We start from the raw sequence: 27,716 nt of genomic DNA, 5'->3' as shown, positions 1-27,716 counted from the left end.
TGATAGAGCCGGTGGCTGGGGAGTGGAGTTGGTGGCTGGGGAGTGGAGTTGGTGGCTGGGGAGTGGAGTTGGTGGCTGGGGAGTGGAGTTGGTGGCTGGGGAGTGGAGGTGGTGGCTGGGGAATGGAGGTGGTGGCTGGGGAATGGAGGTTGTGGCTGGGGAATGGAGGTTGTGGCTGGGGAATGGAGGTCAATGGCTTCTGTCTGCCCTATATTTAGTTGGGAGGAAATTTCTGCTCATGCAGTACTGGACGTCAGACAAGCAGCGTGACACATCAGATACAGTGGAGGGGTCGAGAGAAGTGGTGGTGAGGTAGAATTGGGTGTCGTCAGCGTACATGTAGAACCTGGCGTCATGTTTTCAGATTATGTCACTGATGGGCAGCCTGTAGATGAGAAATAGGAGCCAAGGATAGATCCTTGGGGGGCTCCAGAGGTAATGGTACGGGAGCGGGAAGAGACGCCACTGCAGGGGATTCTGTGGCTATGACTGGGTAGACAAGAATGGAACCAGGCGAGTGCAGTTCCACCCAGCTGGACGACGGAGGAGAGGTGTTGGAGGAGGATGGTCTGGTCAACCGTGTCAAAGGCTGCAGACAGGTTGAGAAGGACGAGGAGGGATAGTTTACCATGGGCACAGTCACTGGGGATGTCATTTGTGACTTTGATTAGGGCCATTTCAGTGCTGTGGCAGGGGAGCAAAACTGATTGGAGGGATTCAAACATGGAGCTACACAGGACACATGCCTCTTCGATGACCCCATTGCCAACTTTCACTTCGTGCAGCTACTGGAAATCCACCTAACTCTGGATACTTGCACATTTCAACATTTTGTCCAATAGAATGAGATTAGAATTGGCACTTCAGCATCAGAGCCTTTTCTGCCCATATTGAGACAGTACAAATCCTCAGGGGAAATGCTACCAACTGGGTTGATCATATTAAACAAATTCTCATATATTACAGTTAATCTCTACATACACTGACAATGGCACGGATTCCTTGACCTACTTATTTAGCAATCTGAATAACAAATAAATTAAAAGGGTTTCAAATCATCCTGTGAAACAACACTGAGCTGATTGTCTAACTCTAGTTCAAACCCGAAAACAGCCTTTAATGAGCTTAGAAAAGCTGGATTTCAAAATAATTATAAAACGTCCACAGAGGCCTCATTCTGAGGTATACATTCTGGCTGGTTACAAATTTCAATGGATTTTGAAATCAATTTAGTCAAGTGGAGATAAACAGCAGTTTCATACAGCTCTAAAATGTGCAATCCATCTGCAAAGGTGAGGGTAATAAACATCCATAAACTCTTCTTATGCCAGTAATCCCAATTCCCGATTTCTTTCCCCTCCCCAATGTTCTACCCGCCCCCCACTTCTTGAACATCATGTGGGGGTAAAGGGTCCAACTTGACCAGCTACCCTATGTACCTCAATCAAGTGTCCACTCATCATGTGTGAGCCTAGACAATGAATGTTGGCTGGCTATTTGACTGCAGTCAAGCCTACTCGTGCCCTCATAACCTGTTGCCCACTTTCCAGCTAGGCTCGCTGGATTGGGAAACATACCTCACTGTAACTGGGCACTGGGGACAATTACAACATCCTATCATCTGAGCGCATCTAGCTCAGCTCAGGCCAGGGATCAGGCTTGGGGCCTTTCTGGCCTGTACAGATCAGCTCCGCACAAGTAGGTGCTTTTACCAACTGGGTTGTGTGTGTGTGGGGGCGGGGGCTCCCCAATTCCACATTTTAATTGGTAAGTAAATGTCCCTATGTTAGAGGAGAAAAAAGAACTTGCATTTATGTGATGCTCTCAGAAAGTTCCAAACTCACACCCAATGAGTTATTATTTGAAGTGTAGTCACGGTTAGGTCTGTAAGCACAGCAGCTATTTTGTACACAGCAAGGTCCCACAAACAGCAAATGGGATGAACACTGAATTATCTATTTTGGTTGAGGAGCTATGTTGGCCAGGGCACTGGGAGAACTCCCTGCTCTTCTTCAAATAGTGCCATGCGACATTTTACATCTACCATGAGTGCAAAGTCCACAATAAACTGTGCGAGTGCTAGGTAAGAACAGGATCTGGTTCAGCAGTGGTAGTCTTCCACAATCGATTTGCTCTCCGACACCTAGGCCTTAATTTCAACCCACCTGACCCCAACCCACTGCATTACTTATGATGCGGATTCAGGCCCTGGACAAGACTCCTACTAAAAGCAGGCAGGGGCCTACTTGAGATTCAGAAGTCAAGGCACGATTATGTCATCGGGGCCACAACATATTTTTGATCTCACCACAGGGGGAGTTCTGTGCTGTCTGTTGCCCGGCAGGGCAGCAGAAACATGGCGGGAGGAGCTGACTGACCAAGTAAGTTTTATAACTTTGCCTGTTTTTAAGATCCTTGCAGGGCAAGAGGAGCAGGAATGCTCCTCCCCAGGCCTGACAAGGAAGCCTTCAGCCTCCCCAGCCCAGCCTTCAGCTAATCGTGCTCAGACGTCCTCCCTTGCGGTCGTGATCATGCCCAGAGGCCTTCCTCCTCCTCCTTGCCCGACTCATGATCGTGACCAGAGCCTTGCTACGATCGTGTCAGGCTGGAGTCTGCAGATATTTATTTAACTGAGGCCGTGCTGTTAAGCTCGGCAGGGTCTCCATGTCCCCGGCCTTGCCAGGTTGTTCTTCTGCTACCAGGCTCCCGCGTACCCTTGCCACCTCTACATTAACATCGAGGCTTTACTCTTCTGGGTCATCAATGAGGAACAAGTACTGGATGAGGGTGAGGTACTGGAGGGCTGCTACCACCCATCTTCAGGAGAAAGGATAAGGGAGATAAATAGTGAACTGAATTAATACAGAAAAAAAGATCGATATAATGCATTCCATATCCATAGGACATCCCAAATCATTTCACAGCCAATGAAATAATTTTTCCAAATGTAGTTACTATTTTAACGTAGGCAAATGCGACAGCTGATTTCTGAACAGATTGAGGGATAAATATTTGCGTATACTATCTGGAGAACTCCCCTGCTCTTCTTCGAATAGTGCCGTGGAATCTTTTACATCTCAACTGAGACAGTCCCTCCTACAACACAGCACTCCCTCAGTACTACGTTACAATCAGCCTAAATTATATGCTCAAGTCTCTGGAGTGAGGCTTGAACCCACAACCTTCTGACTCAGAGGTGAGAGTGCTACCACTGAGCCAAGGCTGAGAATAAAAATGTGTTCATTTTTATTCATAATTTCACTCCTCCCCTGTGCCATGTCCCTACTGCTGCTGTGGTGTTCTGGTGTCACACTTACTTCCATCTCCAGCCAGGAGGACAGAACTGTACAGGCTGTAAGTTTTCAATAAACCTCCTCTCTACAATGCTGCATGCTGACCCAACAGAAAGAAATGTTTCAGCACACAAACTGGTTTTGTCACTTCCATCATTACCAGCAAAAGATGGAGTGCTTTGCTGACATGGGAGAACAACATGAGAGATGTCAATTAGCATCCATAGATAGAAGGTTCTGGATTTTCATTCAGCTTCAATCACCTCCGTAATGGACACTGCAGCGGTATAATTTGAATTTGCAACAGGGGCCATGGAGAGACATTCCTTGACCACTTCTCTTCAGCACTTTGCCGCAGGCCCACATGTCCCTTCCCTGTCTACAGTGATATCCAACAACCACTTCAGGTGATTAAAACATCTCATACTGCAAGAGACAAAATCAGAAATACATTTTTTAATATTCACCAAGGAAATCAGCTGTGGCAGTTGCTGTAACTATTCTTTTCCACACATAGTAACCTCTTACATAGAAACATAGAAGATAGGAGCAGGAGTAGGCCATTCGGCCCCTCGAGCCTGCTCCGACATTTAATGCAATCATGGCTGATCATCCAAATTCAGTACCCTGTCCCTGCTTTCTCCCCATATTCCTTGATCCCTTTAGCCTTAAGAAATGTATCTAACTCCTTCTTGAATATATTTAATGAATTGGCCTCAACTGCCTTCTGTGGTAGAGAATTCCACAGGTTCACCACTCTCTGGGTGAAGAAATTCCTCCTCATCTCAGTCCTAAATGGCTTACCCCTTATCCTTAGACTGTGACCCCTGGTTCTGGAATCCCGCGCCATCGGGAACATCCTTCCTGCATCTAGTCTGTCTAGTCCTGTTAGAATTTTATAAGTTTCAATGAGATCCCCTCTCATTCTTCTAAACTCTAGCGAATATAAGCCTAATCGACACAAGCTCTCTTCATACGTCATTCCTGCCATCCCAGGTATCAGTCTGGTGAATCTTCGCTGCACTCTCTCCATGGCAAGAACATCCTTCCTCAGATAAGGTAACCAAAACTGCACACAATACTCAAGGTGTGGTCTCACCAAGGCCCTGTACAACTGCAGCAAGACATCTTTGCTCCTGTACTCGAATCCTTTCGCTATGAAGGTCAACATACCATTTGCCTTCTTAACCGCCTGCTGCACCTGCATGCTTACCTTCAGTGACTTGTGCACAAGGACACCCAGGTCTCGTTGCACTTCCCCTTTTCCCAATCTATTGCTGTTCAGATAATATTCTGCCTTCCTGTTTTTGCCACCAAAATGGATAATCTCACATTTATCCACATTATACTGCATTTGCCATGCATCTGCCCAATCACCCAACCTGTCCAAATCATACTGGAGTTTCTCTGCATCCTCCTCACAGCACACTCGCCCACCCAGCTTTGTTTCGTCTGCAAACTTGGAGATATTATATCTAGTTCCCTCGTCTAGATCATTAATATATATTGTGAATAACTGGGGTCTTAGGACCGATCCCTGCGGTACCCCACTAGTCACTGCCTGCCACTCGGAAAAAGACCCGTTTATTCCAACTCTTTGCTTTCTGTCTGCCAACCAGTTCTCTATCCAAGTCAGTACCTTACCATCAAGCCCATGTGCTTTAACTTTGCACGCTAATCTCTTCCGCGGGACCTTATCGAAAGCCTTCTGAAAGTCCAAATACACCACATCCACTGGTTCTCCCTTATCTATTCTACCAGTTACATCCTCAAAAATTCCAGTAGTCAAGCATGATTTACCTTTTGTCCTGTCACTGTTTTCCAAGTGCTCTGCTATTATATCTTTTAGAATGGACTCTAGCATTTTCCCCACTACCGATGTCAGGCTTACCGGTCTATAATTCCCCGTTTTCTCTCTACCACCTTTTTTAAATAGTGGGGTAACATTAGCTACCCTCCAATCCATGGGAACTGTTCAAGTCTATAGAATTTTGGAAGATGACCAGCATCATCAATTGGAAAAAATCATCCTGGTGGATCAAAGGCAGGTAAATGGAGTTGAGGTACAGAACAGCCAAGATCTAATGGAATAGCAGAACAGGCTTGAGGGGCTGAATGGTCTACTCCTGTTCCTATATCTACAGTGCTTTAAGGACAGGGGTTCTCAACCTTTTTACTTCTGAGGCCCCCCTCCCGTGTTATCTAAATTCCATAGACCTCCCGTAACACAAAGCAACAACAACTTGCATTTTTGCAGCGCCTTTAACGTAGTATAACGCCCCAAGGCACTTCACAGGAACGTTATCAATCAAAATGTGATACTGGCCACATTTGTAGCTATTAGGGCAGGCTTGGTCAACATAGAAACATAGAAGATAGGAGCAGGAGTAGGCCATTCAGCCCCTCGAGCCTGCTCCGCCATTCAATTAGATCATGGCTGATCATCCAAATTCAGTACCCTGTCCCTGCCTTCTCCCCATATCCCTTGATCCCTTTAGCCTTAAGAAATATATCCAACTCCTTCTTGAATATATTTAATGAACTGGCCTCCACCGCCCTCTGTAGCAGAGAATTCCACAGGTTCACCACTTTCTGGGTGAAGAAATTCCTCATCTCAGTCCTAAATGGCTTACCCCTTATCCTTAGACTATGACCCCTGGTTCTGGACTCCCCGGCCATCGGAAACATCCTTCCTGCATCTAGTCTGTCCAGGCCTGACAGAATTTTATAGGTTTCGATGAGATCCCCTATCAATCTTCTAAACTCCAGTGAGTATAAGCCCAATCGACACAATCTCTCCTCATACGTCATTCCTGCCATCCCAGGTATCAGCCTGGTGAATCTTTGCTGCACTCCTTCCATGGCAAGAACATCCTTCCTCAGATAAGGCAACCAAAACTGCACAAAGAGGTAGGTTTTAAGGAGCATCTTAAAGGAAGAAAGAGGTGGCGAGGCAGAGAGATTTAGGGAGTGAAGTAATTAAAATTTATAATTAATATCATTAAGTGTTAGACATAGGACCTAGGTAGAGGAAAAATATGTATTCAGTAAGTAAAATATGTAATGTGTGAATCGTAAAATGGCTGACAGCTAAAAACCGTTGGGAAAGTCTCTCAGTCACTAATCACAATCTGCTTGCTTTCCAGAAGTAACTTGAGCTTGTTAAGGCAAAGTAACTTGAGCTTGTTAACTTGAGCTTGTTACGAAAACAGGAACTGTTATCTCAAGAAAACATGTTACTGAACAAATCATCTGGCCAGAGACAAAGGGCGGTTGTTGCAGAAGCCAAGGCCGCAGTCACAGAAGATCCCGGAACCAACTGATAACAGAAATGTGATTAATGTCATGCTTTATATTTGCCATTCAGACGTTGATAGCTTTGCACCCGCCCCAGGGCAGGGTATGATTTTTGTGTATAATTATGAACGTCGCGAGGGTAAGTGGTTAGCACTGTTGCCTCACAGCGCCAGGAACCCGGGTTCGAATCCGGCCTCGGGTGACTGTCTGTGTGGAGTTTGCACATTCTCCCCGTGTTTGCGTGGGTTTTCTCCGGGTGCTCCGGTTTTCTCCCACAGTCCAAAGATGTGCGGGTTAGGTTGATTGGCTATGATAAATTGACCCTTAGTGTTAGGGGGATTAAATACGTGGGGTTACGGGGATAGGGTGGGATATGTGTTGGTGTAGGGGTTACGGGGATCGGGTGGGATATGTGTCGGTGCAGGCTCGATGGGCCGAAATGGCCTCTATCTGCACTGTGGGGTTTCTGTGATTTCTGTGATCATTGGAGTCGAATCTGAGAAGGGTCTCAGAAGGTTCTCCCCAGGCCTGTGAAAATTAAAGGATCGTTTTGAACCATCACTCAAAGTCTGTCATCTGTACTCAACTAAGCGTCGACCTTGTATATCACTTGGTCCGCTTTTGCTTACATCAGGGAGGGAAATCCAGACTTTAGGGCCTCGGCAGCTGAAGGCACAGCCGCCAATGGTGGCGTGATTAAAATCAGGGATGCTCAAGAGGCCAGAATTGGAGGAGCACAGATATCTCGGAGGGTTGTAGGGCTGGAGGAGATTAGAGATAGGGAGGGGCGAGACCATGAAGGGATTTAACATATAAGATTAGAGATTGTTGTCTGGACTATGGTTAGAGTGTTACAGTTAGGGGTTGAGGTTAGGGATTACGTTAGTGTTTCGGATTAGGATTTTATGGTTATGGGTCAGGGTTAGGGGTCGGGATTATAGTTAGGATGATTGGTTTAGATTTGGGGATGCCAAGGCTAGGAGAGGCACTCTGAAAGGTATGGGGAGCTGGCCCTGACCAGTCACCATTGCCCTTCATTTACAGACACTCCCTGACTACTGTTTCTCCTTCATTTACAGACACTTCCTGACCCATCACCATTTCTCCATCATTTACAGACGCTCCCCAAGAGTTCCCAGCACTTGCTGTTGCTCCCAGAGTTTGGCGCTTACACTGTGCGTTCTGGTCGGGGCAAACCCAGGAATTGGTCCCCCCCAGGGTTTATTAACCCGCTCCCTCCAGACCTCTTATCTGCTGCGTCTCCACCAGCCAGTACCGCCCACGCATGCCCAGCTCACACTGCCCGGGTAATTGACGTGAGCTCCTGACCAATAGGAAGAGGGGCTGGAGCGGGTCCTCCAACCAATCAATCAGAGTGTATGAGGGGCGGGATTGTTGGGCAGAATCTGGTCATTTTTGGCAGACCCCTTAAAACTTTCTCGCAGAGTCCCGACCCCCGGTTGAGATCCCCTGCTTTAGGAATCCGATCTGTTCAACTGTGCATATAAATTCTGCTCCCTCACATAATCAGGCTCAGTCTTTTTTTTTAAATCAACAGCAAGAAAAACAGAGGGATGATCAAGGTTTTATTTTTGAAAAGGCACCGAGGCTGAGACTATCCCAGATTTAATTATTTGAAATACAGTAAAAAGAAAAAAACCTGCAAATTTGAAATAAAAACAGGAAATGCTGGAAATATTGTCAGCGCCTATAAAGAGACAGGTTAATGTTTTGGGTGTGTTTCCTTCATCAAAACATTTATTTTAAATGGATCACTGCTGGCATTAAAATAACGCCGACTAGAAAATCTAGACTTCTTCTGCCTTTAAGAACAGATGGGTTTGAATTAAAACTGAGCCTGGGATTGAATTCCAGTCATAAGGATAGGATTTCACTGCTGTACTTCCATAGCTCCTCGACTTTCACTACCAAGTGCAAGATTTAACTTCCACTCTATTGGCTCAAACTGCAAAATTCAGAAATTTGTGGCGCAAAACAGAGATTTATTTGGAGAATTGTTTTCCACCAGATAAATACTGAAATGCTGATTTAAACATGCTTTCACCGCATTTTGTCGTGCTGGTGGAGCAATGACCTTCCAAAAGGGTAAACTAAGAGTTGAAAAATAGAAAAAAAGTGACTGGAATCAAGAGAAATGTGGCCTGTCTGACAGGGCTGTTTACACTGATTGATGTGCAAATGCTTTGAATATTCTAGGAGACAGTGTTATTACTGTCGGAGACATTCCTTTGATGCCTCTGTGGATAAATGCACTACACTGAGCCATAAAACAAAGAACGCTTCAGGTCCTTCTTCTCAGTTAAGTTTTCCCCCCTCATGAAGTTGTTTGACTCTTGGGAAGTTATAAAGCTGCTGGTTGCTTTCCAATACTGCATGTGTGACACGTGACATTGAATGCCAACAGGCTGTTTAACTTTAAGGGCATCACAGCTGAGCCTGATCTTGTCCTCACCTGATATTGACCCATGTGTTCTTCCAGCAGGGGTCACTCGATAGTGATCCGGTGTCCGGGCTTCCACTCCATAGCTCAGGGTCACAGAGGCTAATCATAGCACCCTGGCTGCTGCCCCATCCGAGATCAGCTAACTCAGCTCAAACCGAGAACTCTCCTGGTCTCTATGACTCAGCTGCTCTCAGTGAAAATCCACTAAGCCATCAGGGAATCTTTGGTCTCGGGTTTTAACTCTGCCGTGGATTGTTAGCTGATCATAACCCGTTCAGATATGGAGGCGCAACCTCGTTAACCCTAGGCTGAGATGGGGAAATTAAATAAAAAGGGTTTTTCCTCCCAATTTCCAGCCACGGACTACTGCTGGAAAGTGCATGTGTGTGGCATTGGCCAAGGACAAGACTGGGCTTAGTTGTGATGCTACCTGCAGTTGAATAGTCTACTGACACTCCCTGTCTTGCAGAATTGCCATTTGAGTAAGGTAGCGGAGGTTGATGCTTCCTTTGAAACTGTGGCAAGAATCACCACATATAACACAGGAGAGCAGGAAATTGAGAAAGAAGTAAAGCCAATAGTAGTATGGGTTGGAGAACACACATCACAGATAATAGGGCTGCACACTCTGGCATTGATACTGGTTAAAAACATGCTCTACAGCTAATATTCGATACTTGTTATATTTGTGTGGAATGTAACCTGCCTTGAGCAGTGTTTGGCAGGTTCTGCTGACAGACCCAAGTGTTAAATTGGTTTTTAATTTTTTGTTTTAATTTTTATTTTGCAAGATTGTGTGGGGAAATGTGATCTTTTACATACAGTATGTCAGCTTCTATTGACAGCCAAGACACCAATCTATTCATCAAAGAAAGCTCATTACTACAGTGCATGCAATTGTACAGACAATAGCACTAGACAGCTGTCTCCGACTGAGTGCAATTTACAGGAAATGGTCAGTCATTCACTTTATGAACCTCGTTTATAAAAGGTAACTGAGTCAGCGCTGTTAGTCCTTCCTCCCCATTTATACCATCAAGTGGTTCTGCAATATGTCGACCCTGCTAATGTTTTGGAGCACATCACAATTACACAGTAGAGCACATTTCAGATACCAGTGGTAATGGGAAAACTCTGCACAAGCAAATTGCAGCCAAAATTGTGCCAGTTTTGAGAAGTGTTTCTTTTTTCTCAAGTTTCCCCTCAAATTCATTTGCATATCGCCGAACGTAAAATCTGCCATGAACAAGCGCAATCGGGCAGCGTTTTAGGATGTAAATTTTTTTTTTTTTAAATTTGCTTTAAAAAGCATTCCTTGATGTATTTAAGAATGCAGTTTGATCAATACAGCTGAAAATGGATGTACCACAAAAAATAAGCAGTTTTAATCAGAGTGTCGAGCCCACCACCTGTGAGTAACCTGATTTTAAATGACTGAAAATGAATTAAACAACATATACAAAATCAAGTACTGGTTATATTGGTGTGCAGTAGTCAATGTTCTTGTGCCCAAAAGAACCAGCTTAATTTTAAGAGCCTCCTCAAAGGCCTGCAAATGAGCACAATTAGCAGAAACTCCCAATGGTGATTAATTCACCCGGGGGGGGGGGGGGGGGGGGGGGGGGCGTGTGACCAGTTCTGTGGGTGGGGACAGCTTCTAGAACTATGTTTTTTAAACTAGACTTGATTAGCTGCTGGATATAATTTGCGCTTAAAATTCCACAATCTTTTGATTTGATTTGATCTTTTGCACTGGTTTGGCCGACTGCGAGCAAATTGCTCTGTGAAAAAGCGCAACCTAGCAGAAACTCCGGGCCCATGACTTTAACTTTCTGGTCATGCACCTTCCCCAGGCTAGCAACGCAATAAAAAAGGCACATTAATGGCCTCCACTAGAGGCTGAGTGCAGCCAGAAGAAACCAGCAGCCCATGGCTGGGAGTGCTTACCGTCAGCAGTGCAGGGCAAAAAAAATCTCCCTTGCTGGAAGCATTAGAGTTGCCTCATTTATATCACAGCACTGCTGGCAGAGTCAGGGCTGTCTCTGGCACCAGCACAACAATCAAAATGCAGCATCAATGTGACACCTGGTGCTTTTGCATGCAGAAGAATTCATTTCTGTTGCAGCACAAAGGAAGTAAGCCCACCTTTAGCAGAATTAACTCTAGGGGAATAACTTCTAATAGTGTTTGTACATGTTAGTAAGCTATCTCCCCACAAACAAGCAGTCGTACTTAAAAGGCGTGCTATACATTCCTTATGTCAATATTGGGTCAAATAATAGGAACTATACTAAGGAACAGGTGGGATGAGGACCAACGTTCCCTTTAAGCTGTGTGGCCGCGCAGCGTTCCAGGAATCCCGTGCTGCCGGCTTTTCAATGTAAAAACCGCGCATGCACAGTATTTTGAATTGCCCGCGCAGCCCCTTAAAGGGGTCATGCGGCCCCAGCAAAAATTAGCCGGAACATTGATGAGCATGGATTTATGAGGGGAACATCTTGCTTGACAACTGTTGATTTATTTTATAAGATGTTATAAACAAAACAAGACAGTGGAAGTTCCTATGTTATAGTTTACTTCAACTTCCACAAAGCCTTTGACAAAGTCCCATATGAAAGATTACTAATTAAACTAAAATCCATGGGAATTCAGGAGAGAATATAAGAGTGGATAAGAAACTAGAAAATAAAATGGAAACACAGGAGTAAAAATTCAATTTATGACCTCCCGTTCTTCCGGCATAAAATCAGCATTAGACCTCTGAATTTTGCGGCATGATCCGCTGCACCCAAATTATACTTTCAGAAAGCTTTTGATAAAGGTGCCCCATAAGAGGCTTCTCTACAAGACTGAAGCCTCGGGTATTAGTGGCAAACTACTGCGCTGGATTGAGAACTGGCTGAAAGCCCGTAGGCAGAAAGAGGTTGTAGATGGATTTGGATCTGCTTGGACATCGGTCACTGCAGGGCCGTGTTAGGGCCATTGCTATTTACTATTTGAATTAATGATCTAGAGGTAGGTGTTGGGGGAACGATCTGCAAGTTTGCAGATGATACTAAGATTTGTGCAAGTGTCAGGACTGTAGATGATGCTCCAAGCGGATCTAGATGTGCCAGGGGATTGGGCCCTTGACTAGTAAATGATGTTTAACTTATAAAAGTGTAGTGTTACGCATGTGGGCAGGGCGAATGCTGAATATACATACACCCTTCAGGGAAAAGTACTGAAGCTGGTGGAGAACGAAAGAGATTTGGTCATTCTAGTGCATAAATCTTGAAAGGTTCATGCCGTCAAGCAATAGCTAGGGTGAACAGGGTGCTAGGGTGTATTTACAGGACAGTACACTACAAAACATACTATTTTGTCCTTGTACAAGACTGTGGTTAGGCCTCAGTTAGAATACTATGCCCAGTTTTGGTCTCCTCACATGGTGGGTGATACTGAGGCTTTGAAAGAAATAAAGAAAGACTTGCATTTATACAGCGCTTTTCATGACCACCGGACGTTTCAAAGCACTTTACAGCCAATGAAGTACTTTTGAAGTGGACTCACTGTTGTAATGTGGCAGCCAATTTGGGCACAGCAAGCTCCCACTAACAGCAATGTGATAATGACCAGGTAATCAGTTTTTTTGTTATGTTGATTGAAGGATAAATATTGGCCAGGACAGCGGGGATAACTCCCCTGCTCTTCTTCAAAATAGTGCCATGGGATCGTTTACATTCACCTGAGAGAGCAGACGGGGCCTCGGTTTAACGTCTCATCTGAAAGATGGCACCTCTGACAGTGCAGCACTCCCTCAGCACTGCACTGGAGTGTCAGCCTAGATTTATGTGCTCAACTCTCTGCAGTGAGACTTGAACCCACAACCTTCTGACTCAGAGGCAAGTGTGCTACCCACTGAGCCACAGCTGACACTGTGGAAAGAATGCGGAGGAGAGTCGCAAGATTAATTCCCAGTTTAAAGCATCTTAGTTACCAAAATAGGCTCAAATAGCTGGGTTTCTATAGTTTAGATAGAGAGGTATAGACTTACGGGTGATCTGATTGAGGTTTATAAAATGATGAATGGACTAGATTGAGTTTGTATTGTCAGTTTGTTTCAACTAAATAGGTTAGGGAGAACCAAGGGTCACAATTTCAAGCTATACAAGGCTAAAAATACATTAGATGTCAGAAGGTGGTTCTTTTCTCAGAGAATAATGACCTCTGGAACAGGCTGCCAGCTCGTGCAGTGAATGCTGATTCACTAACTTCCTTCAAGCAAGAGCTTGTGTACATGTTTCCAGCTGGGGCGGAGATGACCTCGTACAAGAGGTAGGTACGGTACAACATTAATCAGGGCCAGAGCGGCCTCCTGGACTAGTTTTGATCCCCTAAGGGGAGGTCAGAGAGGAATTTTCCACATTTTTTCCTGTAATTGGCCTGGGTTTTTAAATCTGCACACCACCCCACAGGAGATTACATGGCTTTCATGTGGAGTGGGAAGTGTATAAGTTGTGATGCACAAGGCATCACAACTGTGTGGACAGGTTGGATGGACCAGTTGGTCTTTACCTATCCATCATATTTCGAATTGTGTCGGACACCTTATTGGCTCAGGCGACATTTGGCTATCCAGAGTGCGCACCAGAAACAAGCGTTAAGGTTGCTGAAAAAATCAGGGTACGACGTCAGTTGTACAACCCCAAATATGAAATTCAGATACAAATGGGCGGAGCTTTGCTGTGTATGTGTTATGTATACCACATAGAATTATTAATCTTGTTTCAGTGTGTATATGGAGGGGAGGGGGTGGAAAAGCTGGGAATAAGTCTGTTTGCACTAATGCTGCAAAGCATGTGGAGTCTTCCTGAAACTGCTGCTTTATCATGAGGCTTTGATGAGGTAGCAAGCCACAGGGTCACGTGACGGTTGATTCTTCTCTTGGTTCCACTATACTAGCTGGAACTGCAAAGGCACTTGTAGCAGCTTAAATATCACGATCCTTGGTAGTTTAGGGAAGCCTGTTCCAAGACCAGCTCTCCCTCCTGGACTGAAATTTAAAAGCTCTGAAGGATAACCTGAAGAGAATTAGCCAAATATGTGAAGCATCAAACTTTCACACTGGAAGGAAACCAATGGTGTAGAATGGGAGTGGAAATCCATTCAACCCAGAATCAAAACACATTATTCGTACCAAATTAAACTCATGGTCAACAGTACACAAATGGAGATTTCTCCAAGTGTGCAGCTGTGTGATACTGAAATGCATTTTTCTAACATTACATTTTCTTCACTGCAAAGCATCTTTCTTGCACCTTTACATGTTTTTCTCATTAGAGACACTTTCTGTAAAAATAGTCCCAGATGAAACACATTATTCGGAGCCCTGACACGCAAAATACTACTGCAACCAATTGTTTTGAATAATGTATCACACCTGGGATCAGTTTTAAAGAGAGACCTGCCCATAATTTCTATTTTGCTGAAGCTTGAGTACAGACACTGCAAATAAACAGAAACCTCCTTTAATCGTCAGTTAAAGGTCCATTAATGAGATGCTACAATGCTACTACTAATGGAAAAATTCAGTCAATTAAGTTTAAGTCTGTCAGCCTACTAAGTACAATCTTAAACTACCCTCAACATAAAAACTTACATCTACATATACTTGAAACTTCTGTGAAATAATTATAGCCTGGCAATGTTATTAAAAACCCCGATGCTCCTTCAAAGGGAATGTTGCACATTTGATGTTACTCTGTCATTACATGCTGCACACCACATTAACAAAGGCAATCACTGTAAAGCCAAGAATCACTTACCTGTCAGATTCCCCTTGGCATTGTAGGATCCCCAGTAGGTTGATTCTGTGTTAGGAGTGTGACATTCGTATTCCCCTGTATCGCCCAGTTGTAGATTAGTAATGTGCAACAGCGCCGAGTCCCCATCAATTCTCTCAACGTAGACCTCCTTATTCCGTACTCTGCTTCCATATACAGCGTAGGGGTAGTCGGGATCATTTGTGCTGACTATCTGGATTTGTCTTTCAGGTGCAGAAGGCAGATAGATTGACCACTCAAAGTTCTGCTGTGTGGAACCAGAGTACCCGGACACGTTACACCAAATGGTTATGTGGTATCCTTCTGCTCTGACCAGGGGGCCTTCCTGTATCTGGACATGTCTCTGAGCAGCACACATGCCTGCAAAAATGAATTTATATATATGTATATAGTTAGAAGACAGGGTATTTCTCAAAAACATACAATCCAAACACTTAATTCAGAATTCTGCTTCCCTCCCTCTTTCCCTCCCAATTTTCTCTTCTCCTCTCCTGATAACAGTGATTCTTGTTGGGGTAGGATTCCATCAACACCAACCACCATCTGAGACCTCACCCAACAGGGCATTCTTCATATCTCAATCTAGACAGCAAGTGTTGGTGCACCATTTAACTATGAGGAGCCGTTGCAGCAGAGCCGGATTCTGTCCTTACCCCAGGTCCACAGTCTTGCACTTCCCAGCAGTCACTGCACAACAATTAGAAATAGGAATGCTGGTTGAAGTTTTCCTCCATAACCCAGGGACATAAGGCTAGCTGTAGTGCTCTGCATGGAGTCCTAGCTGAGGTCACCTAACTGCACAGACCAGGAACCTGGGACTTTCTGCTTTGTACAACTTGACGCTGCACTTACCACTAAGCCATTGGAGAGATAGGATTACGATTTTTAACCAGTACACAGGACTGAACTTAACTAGAAGTCAGCTAGCATAATTTTTTGAAGACTGGTTTATTTGAGGAGTTAAGACTATTTTATCACAACAGTTTATAAATCAATTGAAGTATATGAAGTGCTACTATAAAAAGGTAGACTTTCAATTTGTTGATAATTGATGCTTTATTTTGTGCAACTTTGTGCCATGGATCTGGCTCACTGGCAATTGGATTGAGGTAGCTGTTATTTTGTTAAAAGGAGGAATGGTGCATGATGATCAACTTGGTGAAGATGACAGTAAGAACACTGTGGCTGAATTTCTGTGGGAGTTTACGTTGTTTCTCCGGGGATCTTTCGCCAAAATGATTGGGAAAATCCCCACAGAAACTCAACCCCTATCGATACAAATTTTGATGCAGGCTTTTTAAAAAAATTAGATATAATAAAATTCTGCCCATTCAAACTTTGTGAGTGACACACAGTTTCTCCCTGATGTAAATATTAATTCACTCTAATATCAGATTCTGTCTTCAAGTAGTTGACTTAAAAGGTGCTGAGCCAATTTTCTCCTCTCTCTTTTCCTGAAGGTGCGAACACCTTGCTGGAGAGCCATTCCATGGCTGCTGGCATCCATTGCCTCGAGTAAGTGATTGTTCACACATGAATAACACTCAATACAATACAATACAAATCGCTTTATTGGCATGATAAGGTACATCTTATGTTGCCAAAGCATCAAAATACATTTATGGTTGAACATATAAACGCGGTTCCATTCATACAGTGTATAAACAGGTATATCCCTGAGTTTATAAATATATTTTCGCCTTGTTTATATATATTCTTGTCTTAGTTTACTGGTTGTCCCTCTGTTCATGGCAAGCTGTAACATAGTGTGCCGCCAGTGTTACACAGCTTCTCTCCTCCCCCAGTAGGAATGGGAGTTTTTGGTTGTCACTGTGAACACGGACTGTGGGCAGCACTGCAACCAAGTTCAATCCTATCCTAACCTGTCTCTCTCTGTCCGTGTCTCTCACACGCACGCACACATGAGCACGTGCACGCACAAATACTTCTAGCAAGGGCCACTGGATAAACCAAGGGTCTTAAGGCCAGAAAATGCTGGAAATACTCAGCAGTTCAGGCAGTATTTGTGGACAGAGAAACAGAGTTCACATTTCAGGTCGATGACCTTTCATCGGTTGTGATAGCCCTACATCAGACGACGCTTGCCTCTGCGCTCACTCGGACCTCGAACTCCAAACCATCGTCAACACCTTCACCGAAGCGTACGAGAGCATAGGCCTTACACTAAACACCCGTAAGACAAAGGTCCTCTACCAACCTGCCCCCGCCGCACAGTACTGCTGCCCGATTATCAAAATCAACAACAAGGCCTTGGACAACGTGGACCACTTTCCATACCTCGGGAGCCTACTGTCAACAAGGGCAGACATCGACGACGAAGTCCAACACTGCCTTCAGTGTGCCAGTGCAGCCTTCGGTCGCCTGAGGAAGAGAGTGTTTGAAGACCAGGACCTCAAACCCAGCACTAAGCTCATGGTCTATAGAGCAGCAGTGATACCCGCCCTGCTGTATGCTTCAGAGACATGGATCATGTACAATAGGCACCTCAAAGCACTGGAGAGGTACCACCAATGCTGCCTCCGCAGGATCCTGCAAATCCATTGGCAGGATAGGTGCACCAATGTCAGTGTTCTTGCTCAGGCCAACGTCCCCAGCATCGAAGCTTTGACCATGCTCGATCAGCTCCGATGGATGGGTCACATTGTCCGCATGCCTGGTACGAGACTCCCAAAACAAGCGCTCTACTTGAAGCTCCGGCACGGCAAGAGAGCCCCAGGTGGGCAGAGGAAACGCTTCAAGGACACCCTCAAAGCCTCCTTGAAAAAGTGTAACATCCCCACCGACACCTGGGAATCCCTGGCCCAAGACCGCACAAAGTGGAGGAGAAGCATCCGGGAAGGCGCCGAACACCTCGAGTCTCTTCGACGGGAGCAAGCGGAAGCCAAGCACAGGCAGCGCAAGGAGCGCACGTCAACCCAAGCACCCCACCCACCCGCCCCTTCAACCACCGTCTGCGCCACCTGTGACAGAGACTGTAGGTCCCGCATTGGACTCATCAGTCACCTGCGAACTCATTTTTAATGTGGAAGCAAGTCATCCTCGGTTCCGAGGGACTGCCTAAGAAGAGGATATCATCCCTGGTTGAAATCTGCCACGGGTGCATTCACACTACAACAGCCTGATTTCTAGTTATAACTGGTTTCGCTTCGCACTGACACTACAATTAGAAATACAGCTTAAATCGAAAGTCAGGATCAAGCAGAGTGAGACGAGAGTGTCTCATTCAATTTTGCACCCAGAGTCAATTTGGGCCTTGTCAGGCCAAATATCCAATTTACACTGCACAGGTTTAGAGTCAGTGTGAAAACTTGTGGTGTAAATGCATCATAAATTAGTTCAGATGAGGATCAAATGGGCCTGTGTGGCTCTGCTATTCATTGACCAAACTCACTGAGCAATCACAGGAGCTTTAGCATGATAACAAATGTCTGACAATGCCCACTTACTCTCCTGTCTCAATCAACATTGTGATTGGAATTTTCTAAATGACAGGCTACACAGACAGCAATTAAGTGTGATTTCAGGAACTACATGTGTGCATGAGACAAAAATGATTCTGAGATTTGTCTTGCATTGGTTAAGTGTGTAAATAGAAAGAGCTCTCTACATGGAGTTAGAGTGCCCAAATATCAGAACATAATTTTATTCATGCTAAGTAATACAAATAAAACTCATATCACAAACCTAGAGAGGTGAGAGGAGTAAATGGAGAACTAATGGCTTCAACTCTCATTCTGGGAACCTAAATTTTAATCCTTGCTTTAAATAACATTAAAATTCCAGCTATTCACAATGTGTGATGGCTCACTGATTCTTTGCTATCTCCACACCACACACCATCATCAGCGAAGAAAGGGTAAAAGGAAAAAATATTAAAGAAAGTGTGGCATCCTGAATTTAAAAACTGAATTGTGCTGGGGCTGAGATAATGTGAATCACTATGTTGGGCTAAGCCTGAGCAGGGTCTGGGCTTGAGATGATGTGAATCAGAGAGTTAGGGTGAGCCTGAGCAGGATCTGGGGTCCGAGGTGATTTAGGGTCTGGGGACCGAGGTGATTTAGGGTCTGGGGACCGAGGTGATTTAGGGTCTGAGGTCCGAGGTGATTTAGGGTCTGGGGACCGAGGTGATTTAGGGTCTGGGGACCGAGGTGATTTAGGGTCGGAGGACCAAGGTGATTTAGGGTCTGGGGACCGAGGTGATTTAGGGTCTGGGGACTGAGGTGATTTATGGTCTGGGGACCGAGGTGATTTAGGGTCTGGGGACTGAGGTGATTTAGGGTCTGGGGACTGAGGTGATTTAGAGTCTGGAGACCGAGGTGATTTAGGGTCTGGGGACCGAGGTGATGTGAATCAGAAAGTCAGGCTGAGCCCCAGAATATAGACTCAAGTTTCTAGGCTAAATTTCTGTCAGAGGTTTTAGTTATTTCCTCAACATGAACTTCAAAGGAAAGAGTTAACTGCTACCAAATTCACATTTTATTCTACAAGAACTATATGTAGAAACCTTACTCGAAAAAGAAAACCATGTATATTCCCATGCCCACACAGCTTGCTGATATGGCAGTCATTTTATTCCCTCTTTTTCTAAACTACAAATATGAATACAACTGCACAAAGCACAATACCAAAGAATGCATGGAGAATCATTTCACTGTACCTGAACATTTATTGCTATATGCATTCAATCCTTGGTGACTTGTTATTGCTTAAATAAACACTGAAGTCATTATTCATCCTGCATTTTCCAAAGCAAGACAGAACTGAAAATTTATCACAGGATTGGTTTGAGAAACACATCAAGTTCATTATTTGAACTTACTGTTGAAATAAACAAATACTGTAAATCAGCCAGCAAGAATTAAATATTCCTGGTCCGTGCCCCCAAAAGTTAAATTATTAAGCAAAACTGTTCTCACCCCAACTGAGCTCTCTTGACAGTGGTGATAGCAATCATTTTCCTTGAACTTGATTCTATTTATTCTTGCAAATGTCTCCCCTTGTCTCATGCCGGGGGAGGGGGTCTAGTTCCAAGGATACTCACAGCACTGCAGTCTCTCACCCATGTGAACATTCTTCAGATAGTAGACAAGGATTATTGACGTCACAGCAGTCTGATCCTGTCCTGCACATTCCCACAGCAGTGGATTGTGATCAAGGGGGGAATTTTTACCTAAAATAGTGTTTGGGAGCGGGCGGATGGTTAAAAGGGAAGACACCGGCAGCGGGTCGGGAAGCCGACTCGAATCCGCCGACTTCCGCTTTTAACTGCAGCGCTTTTGGCTGCGTGCGAGAAACCCCCTTGGGAAAGGCCGGTTGGCAATTGAAAGATATTAAGAGGCAATTAGCAGTTGTTTTAACTGCAGATTTGGGCTTTAAACATTCTCCCTGTGTCTGCGTGGGTTTCCTCCGGGTGCTCCGGTTTCCTCCCACAGTCCAAAGATGTGCAGGTTAGGTTGATTTGGCTATGTTAAATTGACCCTTAATGTTAGGGGATTAAATACGTGGGGTTACAGGGATAGGGTGGGATATGTGTCGGTGCAGGCTCGATGGGCCAAAATGGCCTCTATCTGCACTGTGGGGATACTGTGTGTGTAACTCCGAGTGCACAGATTTTCCGGGCTTCCTGGAACTCGCCAGTGAAAACAAGGCGAGATGACAGTGCAAATTGAGGGGGCTGACCAAATGACAGGCAAACAATCCTATAATTACTCAGACCTCACACCTGCTTCCTTGCTGAAGTGAAAGGCTTTTGCTCACAGGACTTGTTCCGAGAGTGAGCGGTCACTGCTTCGCAGCGGATTTCCACAACTTGAGGTCATTTCTGTTACCTTGGATTTTTGTGAGGCTGATCTACGCTTCCCATCTGTCAAGCATCAGTTCAGCGTGGCTTTACCTTGGACCTCAGATAAGGACCAAGATGAGCAGCAGCAGCAACAGCACTGGCAGCAGGAGAAGCACCAGCGGCCTTCTCTTCACTGACCTGCCGCTCCACAGGAGAGAGGGGAGGAGCACAGGGGTGATACTCCCAACACAGGGTATATAGGCACAGGATCAGCTTCCTGGCCATGTTGGAACACCAGTGCCTCAGGAGGCTCAGAGTATCGCGCCAGGTGGTCGCAGACATTTGCAGCCTCCTGGAAGATGACCTCCTGCCAAGTGGAACTGGTGGGCACGCTTTGCCAGTGGCTGTCAAAGTCACCACCGCCCTCAATTTCTTCACCTCTGGCTACTTCCAGGAATCTGCAGGAGATATCTGCAGAATCTCGCAATCTGCTGCCCACAAATGCATCACTCAGGTGACCGATGCCATGTTTGTTAGGGCCAGCAATTATGTGCAACCGATGAGGCCAGTCCGAATGAGCGGTCACTCGGCTTTGTGGCTCTGGCTGGCTTCCCACAGGTCCAGGGAGTCAATGATTACACACATGTGGCATGATGTGGAGATGCCGGTGTTAGACTGGGGTGGACAAATGTGAGAAGTCACACAACACCGGGTTATAGTCCAACAGCTTTATTTGAAATCACAAGCTTTTGGAGCGCTGCTCCTTCGTCAGGTGAAGTGAAGAGATGCATATAGGTACAGCATATATAGTCAGAGAACACTGCCAGATGATTACAGGTAATCTTTCTAACTGCCCTTTATCACACCTCGGCAGAGAGATAATCACAGCAATCAATGGTGTGAATGGTGTCCAAACAGGTCAGTCAGGAAAACATTACATCAAAGAACAATGAGGTGGGGTCACAAGGGGTGGAATGTTGCAGATGATAGGGTCTGTATAAAAAACAAAAAAGACAAAAAACAATAAATAAATTTAATTTTTTTTTAATAAATAAAAAAATTTGCTGGAAATCACAGCAGGTCCGGCCGCATCTGTGTACAGAGAACAAGCCAACAACGACTCGAGTCATGAGGCTCTTCGGACCTCAAAGCAGAGTTAACGGCTGGCTCCTTGGAGACTTGGCTAATGACACCCGTTAGGAGCCCAAACAATGAGGCCCAGGAGAGACAAAATTAAAGCCACGTGACCACGCGAACTGTCATCGAGCAAGCAATCAGAATGCTGAAGATGCACTTTAGGTGCCTGGACAGATAGGAATGGGTGCACCTGCAAGATAAGTATGTATGAGGAGTGATGTGCGGAAGTCGGCTTGGGAAGAGAATCACCCTATTGGCCCTTACAGAACACAGCATCAGCTCTAGGGCGGCATCATTTAAGCGAGGTGCAGCCTTGCCACTTTGGGACTCTATTAATACAGTTGTTTCCTCCGTTCCCCCACCTGGACAATCCTTCAACTTTTATCTTTGCAGAGTGCCTTTAAATAGTTCAGCTGAAACAGACCCATGTGTAACTTCATCACACCCGCTCACGCTAATTGGTCAGGAAACCCAGAAGTCAGGTGCTAATGCAGTGGCTGGGTTAAAAAGCTACTGACAAGCGTGCTACTGAAACTCCCGGGTTCCCCACGCACTCCAGTGCTCCCCGCTGTCAGCGCGTCGAACAGTGAAATTTCCAGCCCAAGAGTGGGAATCCTGGCTGCTCACTAGATTGGGAGAAGTGAGGCCCACTGAGGTCCCCTTTACAGCCTCCCTGGCTGAGATCAGCTAACTCCGCAAAGACTGCAGGTCAAACCCGGGACCTCCCTGGATCTCTACGGTTTGGGGCTTTGAGCAGTACATTACCAAATGTGCCAGGGATTACCTTTTATTATAAATACCAATATCAAAGTAAACCATTATTTCATATTTACATCAGGACTTTCATTATTTCATATTTATATCTCCAACAAGCGAGAGTCTAACCACCGCCCCTTGACATTCAATGGCATTACCATCGCCATCCTGAGGGTCACCATTGACCAGAAACTTAACTGGACCAGCCACATAAATACTGTGGCAACAAGAGCAGGTCAGAGGAAAGGTATTCTGCGGTGAGTGTCTCGCCTCCTGACTCTCCAAAGCCTTTCCACCATCTACAAGGCACAAGTCAGGAGTGTGATGGAATACTCTCCACTTGCCTGGATGAGTGCAGCTCCAACAACACTCAAGAAGCTCGACACCATCCAGGACAAAGCAGCCCGCTTGATTGGCACCCCATCTACCACCTTAAAAATTCACTTCCTCCACCATGGGCGTACCATGGCGGCAGTGTGTACCATCTACAAGACGCACTGCAGCAACGCGCCAAGGCTTCTTCGGCAGCACCTCCCAAACCCGCGACCTCTTCCACCTAGAAGGACAAGGGCAGCAGGCACATGGGAATACCACCACCTCCAAGTTCCCCTCCAAGTCACACACCATCCTGACTTAGAAGTATATCACCAATCCTTCATTGTCGCTGGGTCAAAATCCTGGAACTCCCTACCTAACAGCACTGTGGGAGTACCTTCACCACACGGGCTGCAGTGGTTCAAGAAGGCAGCTCATCACCACCTTCTCAAGGGCAATTAGGGATGGGCAATAAATGCTGGCCTTGCCAGTGACACCCACATCCCATAAATGAATTTTAAAAAACTATAGGTTGTTGAAATACCTTTATATTTTGAACTTCATAATAAACCCACAGGCCACTCTCATCAATAGTAAAATTCCCTACTACCAGCATCATAATGCAAAGTATTTGGAATGTGAGTTTTGGTTTCACTATATAAATGTATCTTTGGTGAAACCTTTCTAGCTGTTGAGTGTGCCGTCTATAAAGAGTGTCTGTGTTTTGCATCCATACAGGAGATTGATAAGGACACCTGCCTCATAAACCTTCAGATTAATGGCAACTTTGATATTGCACTGATTCCAGACATGCTTGGACAGTCTACCAAAGGACATGCTTGCTCTCTGTATGCAAGCCATCACTTCATTTTCGATCCTTGCATCATCAGATCGTACGCTTCCAAGACTCCTTGATTGCATTCAATTCAGCTTGGCCAACAGTGATCGATGGCTTCTCAGGAGCATGGGCATGGTAGTCACAGTGCCTGATCACAACCTGCACAATTTTCCATCATGTGCAAAACCGCACCAGTGCCGCTAAATTGTAAAATTTACCCCAGAGTGTTATATAGAATATAATTCCACCAGCCTATATAAATTCTTTGTGCATGTTTTGGAATTTACTTGAGGGTGTTAGGAGATATGATGGGCTGGTTAGTGCCCAAGATAGGGAAATTGTACATGTTTTGTGTGAGGAACAAGCTTGTTCCTCACACAACTTTTTTTGTGTTCATGTTTTCTTGTGTTAGAAAACTCATGGACCGAGAAATTCATTGAGGGTGCACCCATTTTACAGGCGTAAAACTGGTGCCTAAGCGTCCAATAGGGCTGGTGGCAGTTTGCCATTGGTAAAGGCTGAGAGTCCAGGGCTAATGCCAATAATAGGCATTAAGTCTTTTTGCATATGCAACTGTTTCAAGGCCCCTTACGAAATGGGGCTGCTCTGTACGGGTATTCTGCCTCATAATAACTAAGTCTACGTGCGGCCTAACCAGCGGTCCTTAAAGAGACCGCTGAGACCATCACCAAAAAGGTACATTTAAAAAGAAATACTTACCTGAATGCTAATGCCAGTTAGCTTGACATCAGTCGTCGGGAAAATGCTGGAATCCATTATTAAGGAAGTGGTAACAGGGCACTTAGAAAATCATAATATGACTAGGCCGAGTCAACATGGTTTTATGAAAGGGAAATCGTGTTTGACAAATTTATTAGAGTTTTTTGAGGATGTAACTAACAGGGTAGATAAAGTGGAACCAGTGGATGTAGTATATTTGGATTTTCAAAAGGCATTCGATAAGGTGCCACTTGAAAGGTTGTTATACAAGATAAGGGCTCATGGGGTTGGATGTAATATATTAGAATGGATGGATGGATAGAGGATTGGTTAAAAGGACAGAAAACAGAGAATAGGGCTAAACCGGTCATTATCAGGTAGGCAGGCTGTTACTAATGGGGTGCCGCAGGATCAGTGTTGGAGCCTCAGCTATTTACAATCTATATTAGTGACTTAGATGAAGGGACCAAGTGTAATATATCCAAGTTTGCAGATGATACAAAGCTAGGTGGGAAAGTAAGCTGTGTAATATTTCTGGTGCTCATGAAATATACTTTTGTTTGGAAAGTTTTGGGAATTCTTGCAAATTCTCAACTAATAATGTGCTGAGCTTATAAGAGGCATTTGTCATGGGGGGGAAAGGAAGAGCAGGAGGTTCGGTCACAAAGTAGCAACTCTTCTAAAATGTATTTTTTTTATATTCAGAGACTCTGCAAAATAATATCGCTTCAAATCTTTTAAATAAACTTAATAACCAGCATTAAAATGTTATAGAAAATCCATTTTACAAATATTATAGATTAGAAAATGTGCATATTGAGAGGCACGAATAATATTGAATCTTCAAAAGGAGCCAACTTCCGACAGTCTTCACTAGTTTACAGGGTTTAAAAACTGAGAACAAAATAACATTTGTATAAACTTCTGGAGCTTGCTATAAATTGATGAAATACAAAAGCTCATTAGAGGAAGATGGCTCATTTGCACATTTTATTTTTTTAATCAGACCATCTGTTCAAAGTTGGCGTGAACTGTGTAATTAAGTTGAAACACTGGCGCAGCCGACTGTAGCCCTGTGAACCTAGTCAAAGCCTGAAGCTGGATGGGCAGAGTTTGGGGATAAGGACCAGTACATTTCAAAACCTGACTTGTGAGCCAAAAACCAATTAAAAGCTCTGCTGATACCCGCAGTGGTGCGCAGCAGCGGGGTAGCAGGAGTGACGGCAGTATTTTGGGATGGATAAATTTAGTAACCTTAATCTGATTCTGAACAAAGTGCTGCAGACCTCATTCATCAAGAGGAACCCATCCTTGCCGTCGCTGACATGGAAACTGGAGCCTGAAGTAATGCTCTCAAATTCAGCACATCACTATTAATTTGCCAAATGCACAAAAGTGATAATGTTAATCAGCTTGGATATCGAAAAGTGTACTCTTCTGGTATTTGGTCAGGACAATGTAAGGGGAGCTCTACATTGTATCAAAACTACATTATACTTCACTTTAAATGCTTGACAGGAGTGTGCAACTGGTATAAATTAGCTGACCAGGCAACACTGCCAATTGTCAGCAAGCTCAGTGCAAATACCAAAAGGATTCTTTTGAGAACAGCGATCTTTATACGGAAGCCTGCTGCTCATTTACACATTTATCCATTAAAAAAAAAGGTGCGTCACTCAGAACATTACAGGGCTGATTTTCCTTTGTGGCCTGTGCCCGAGCTCGCAGCAGGCAGAGCAGAGAAGGTGTGTTCTCATCAGGCCGTTTCCCCAATGCATACACATTTCATCTTTCGGGTCACATCTGAGTGGAGTGGCCGGGTGGCCGCTGTATATGGTGTCTTGCTATTGGGCACAAGCCCACGCTCCAGAGGAAGCCATTTCAGGGCCAGAATTGCTGGAGGAGACCTTAAAGACTTACAGCCGATTGAAGGCACATTAAATGGCCCAGAAATTCGGGTCTCCACGGGTGAGTATGCACGGGGTACTCACCCGTAAGCCCAATGGAAGTGCCGGTTTCCTGCATGCGCAGGAAACTGGCACTTCCGTTCCCCTGAACGAAGGGGTTCAGAGGTCGAACGCGTGCGCGGGAGAGGCTGCACGTGCGCATCAAACTTCGGGGTTTGTTTTTTTTTTAAAACAGGTTTTCCCGGGAGGGTAAGTCTCCAGAAGTTAGACATGTAAAAAGCAGGCCTGCTTTTTACAAGGTAAGTGGTGAATTAATTAAAATTAAAACATTTTTTCCACAGGTTTATTATTTTTATAAATACTTTTATAAAGTACTTTATTTAAGTACTTTTATAAAGGTAAATACTTTTACCTTATAAAGAAAGGTAAGTTTATTTTTAGCCCTGTTAGAAAATAAAATTATTTTTTTCAAAAATTTAAATTATTGTTTAAAATAGTTATTTAATGTAATTTATAGTTTACTAGCTGGAGTGCCCGGCGGTGCCGAGAGTTTTTTGAGTGCATGTTGTTGTTGGAAGAGAGAGGGGGAGAAGAGAGCGACTGGGGGAAGGGGGGGGGAGAGCGACTGGGGGAAGGGGGGGGGGGGGAGAGCGACTGGGGGAAGGGGGGGGGGAGAGCGACTGGGGGAAGGGGGGGGGAGAGCGACTGGGGGAAGGGGGGGGGAGAGCGACTGGGGGAAGGGGGGGGAGAGCGACTGGGGGAAGGGGGGGGGAGAGCGACTGGGGGAAGGGGGGGGGAGAGCGACTGGGGGAAGGGGGGGAGAGCGACTGGGGGAAGGGGGGGAGAGCGACTGGGGGAAGGGGGGGAGAGCGACTGGGGGAAGGGGGGGAAGAGCGACTGGGGGAAAGAGAGAGAGAGAGAGAAAGAGACTGGGGGAAAGAGAGAGAGAGAGAAAGAGACTGGGGGGGGAGAGAGAGAGAAAGAGACTGGGGGGGGGAGAGAGAGAGACTGGGGGGGGGGGGAGAGAGAGAGACTGGGGGGGGAGAGAGAGAGAGACTGGGGAGGGAGAGAGAGACTGGGGAGGAGAGAGCGACTGGGGGGAAGAGAGAGAGGGAAAGAGAGAGACTGGGGGAAGAGAGAGAGGGAAAGAGAGAGACTGGGGGGGAGAGAGAGGGAAAGAGAGAGGGGGAGGGGGAGAGACAGAGAGAGAGAGAGAGAGAGACTGGGGGGAGAAGAGAGAGATGGGGGGAGAAGAGAGAGATGGGGGGAGAAGAGAGAGATGGGGGGAGAAGAGAGAGATGGGGGGAGAAGAGAGAGATGGGGGGAGAAGAGAGAGATGGGGGGAGAAGAGAGAGATGGGG

The 27,716-nt window shown here is 45.3% G+C and overlaps 1 protein-coding gene across 2 annotated transcripts in view; it reads right to left on the bottom strand.

Moving 5' to 3' along the window:
- Window positions 1-27,716, bottom strand: part of igsf3 (immunoglobulin superfamily, member 3) — a 209,841-nt gene that overhangs the window by 116,876 nt on the left and 65,249 nt on the right. For both annotated transcript variants that reach the window (XM_086006761.1, XM_086006762.1), the window contains exon 2: window positions 14,862-15,239. In XM_086006761.1, coding sequence (XP_085862887.1) covers window positions 14,862-15,239 — 378 coding nt within the window. The remainder of the gene's footprint in view (window positions 1-14,861; window positions 15,240-27,716) is intronic.

The sequence above is a fragment of the Somniosus microcephalus genome, chromosome 14 (genome assembly GCF_052327205.1).
Source record: "Somniosus microcephalus isolate GS21.2 chromosome 14, FLI_Smic_1.0, whole genome shotgun sequence".
Taxonomy (NCBI): domain Eukaryota; kingdom Metazoa; phylum Chordata; class Chondrichthyes; order Squaliformes; family Somniosidae; genus Somniosus; species Somniosus microcephalus.
Note: the sequence above shows the minus strand (reverse complement) of the source record. Positions and strands in the feature narration are given on the sequence as shown.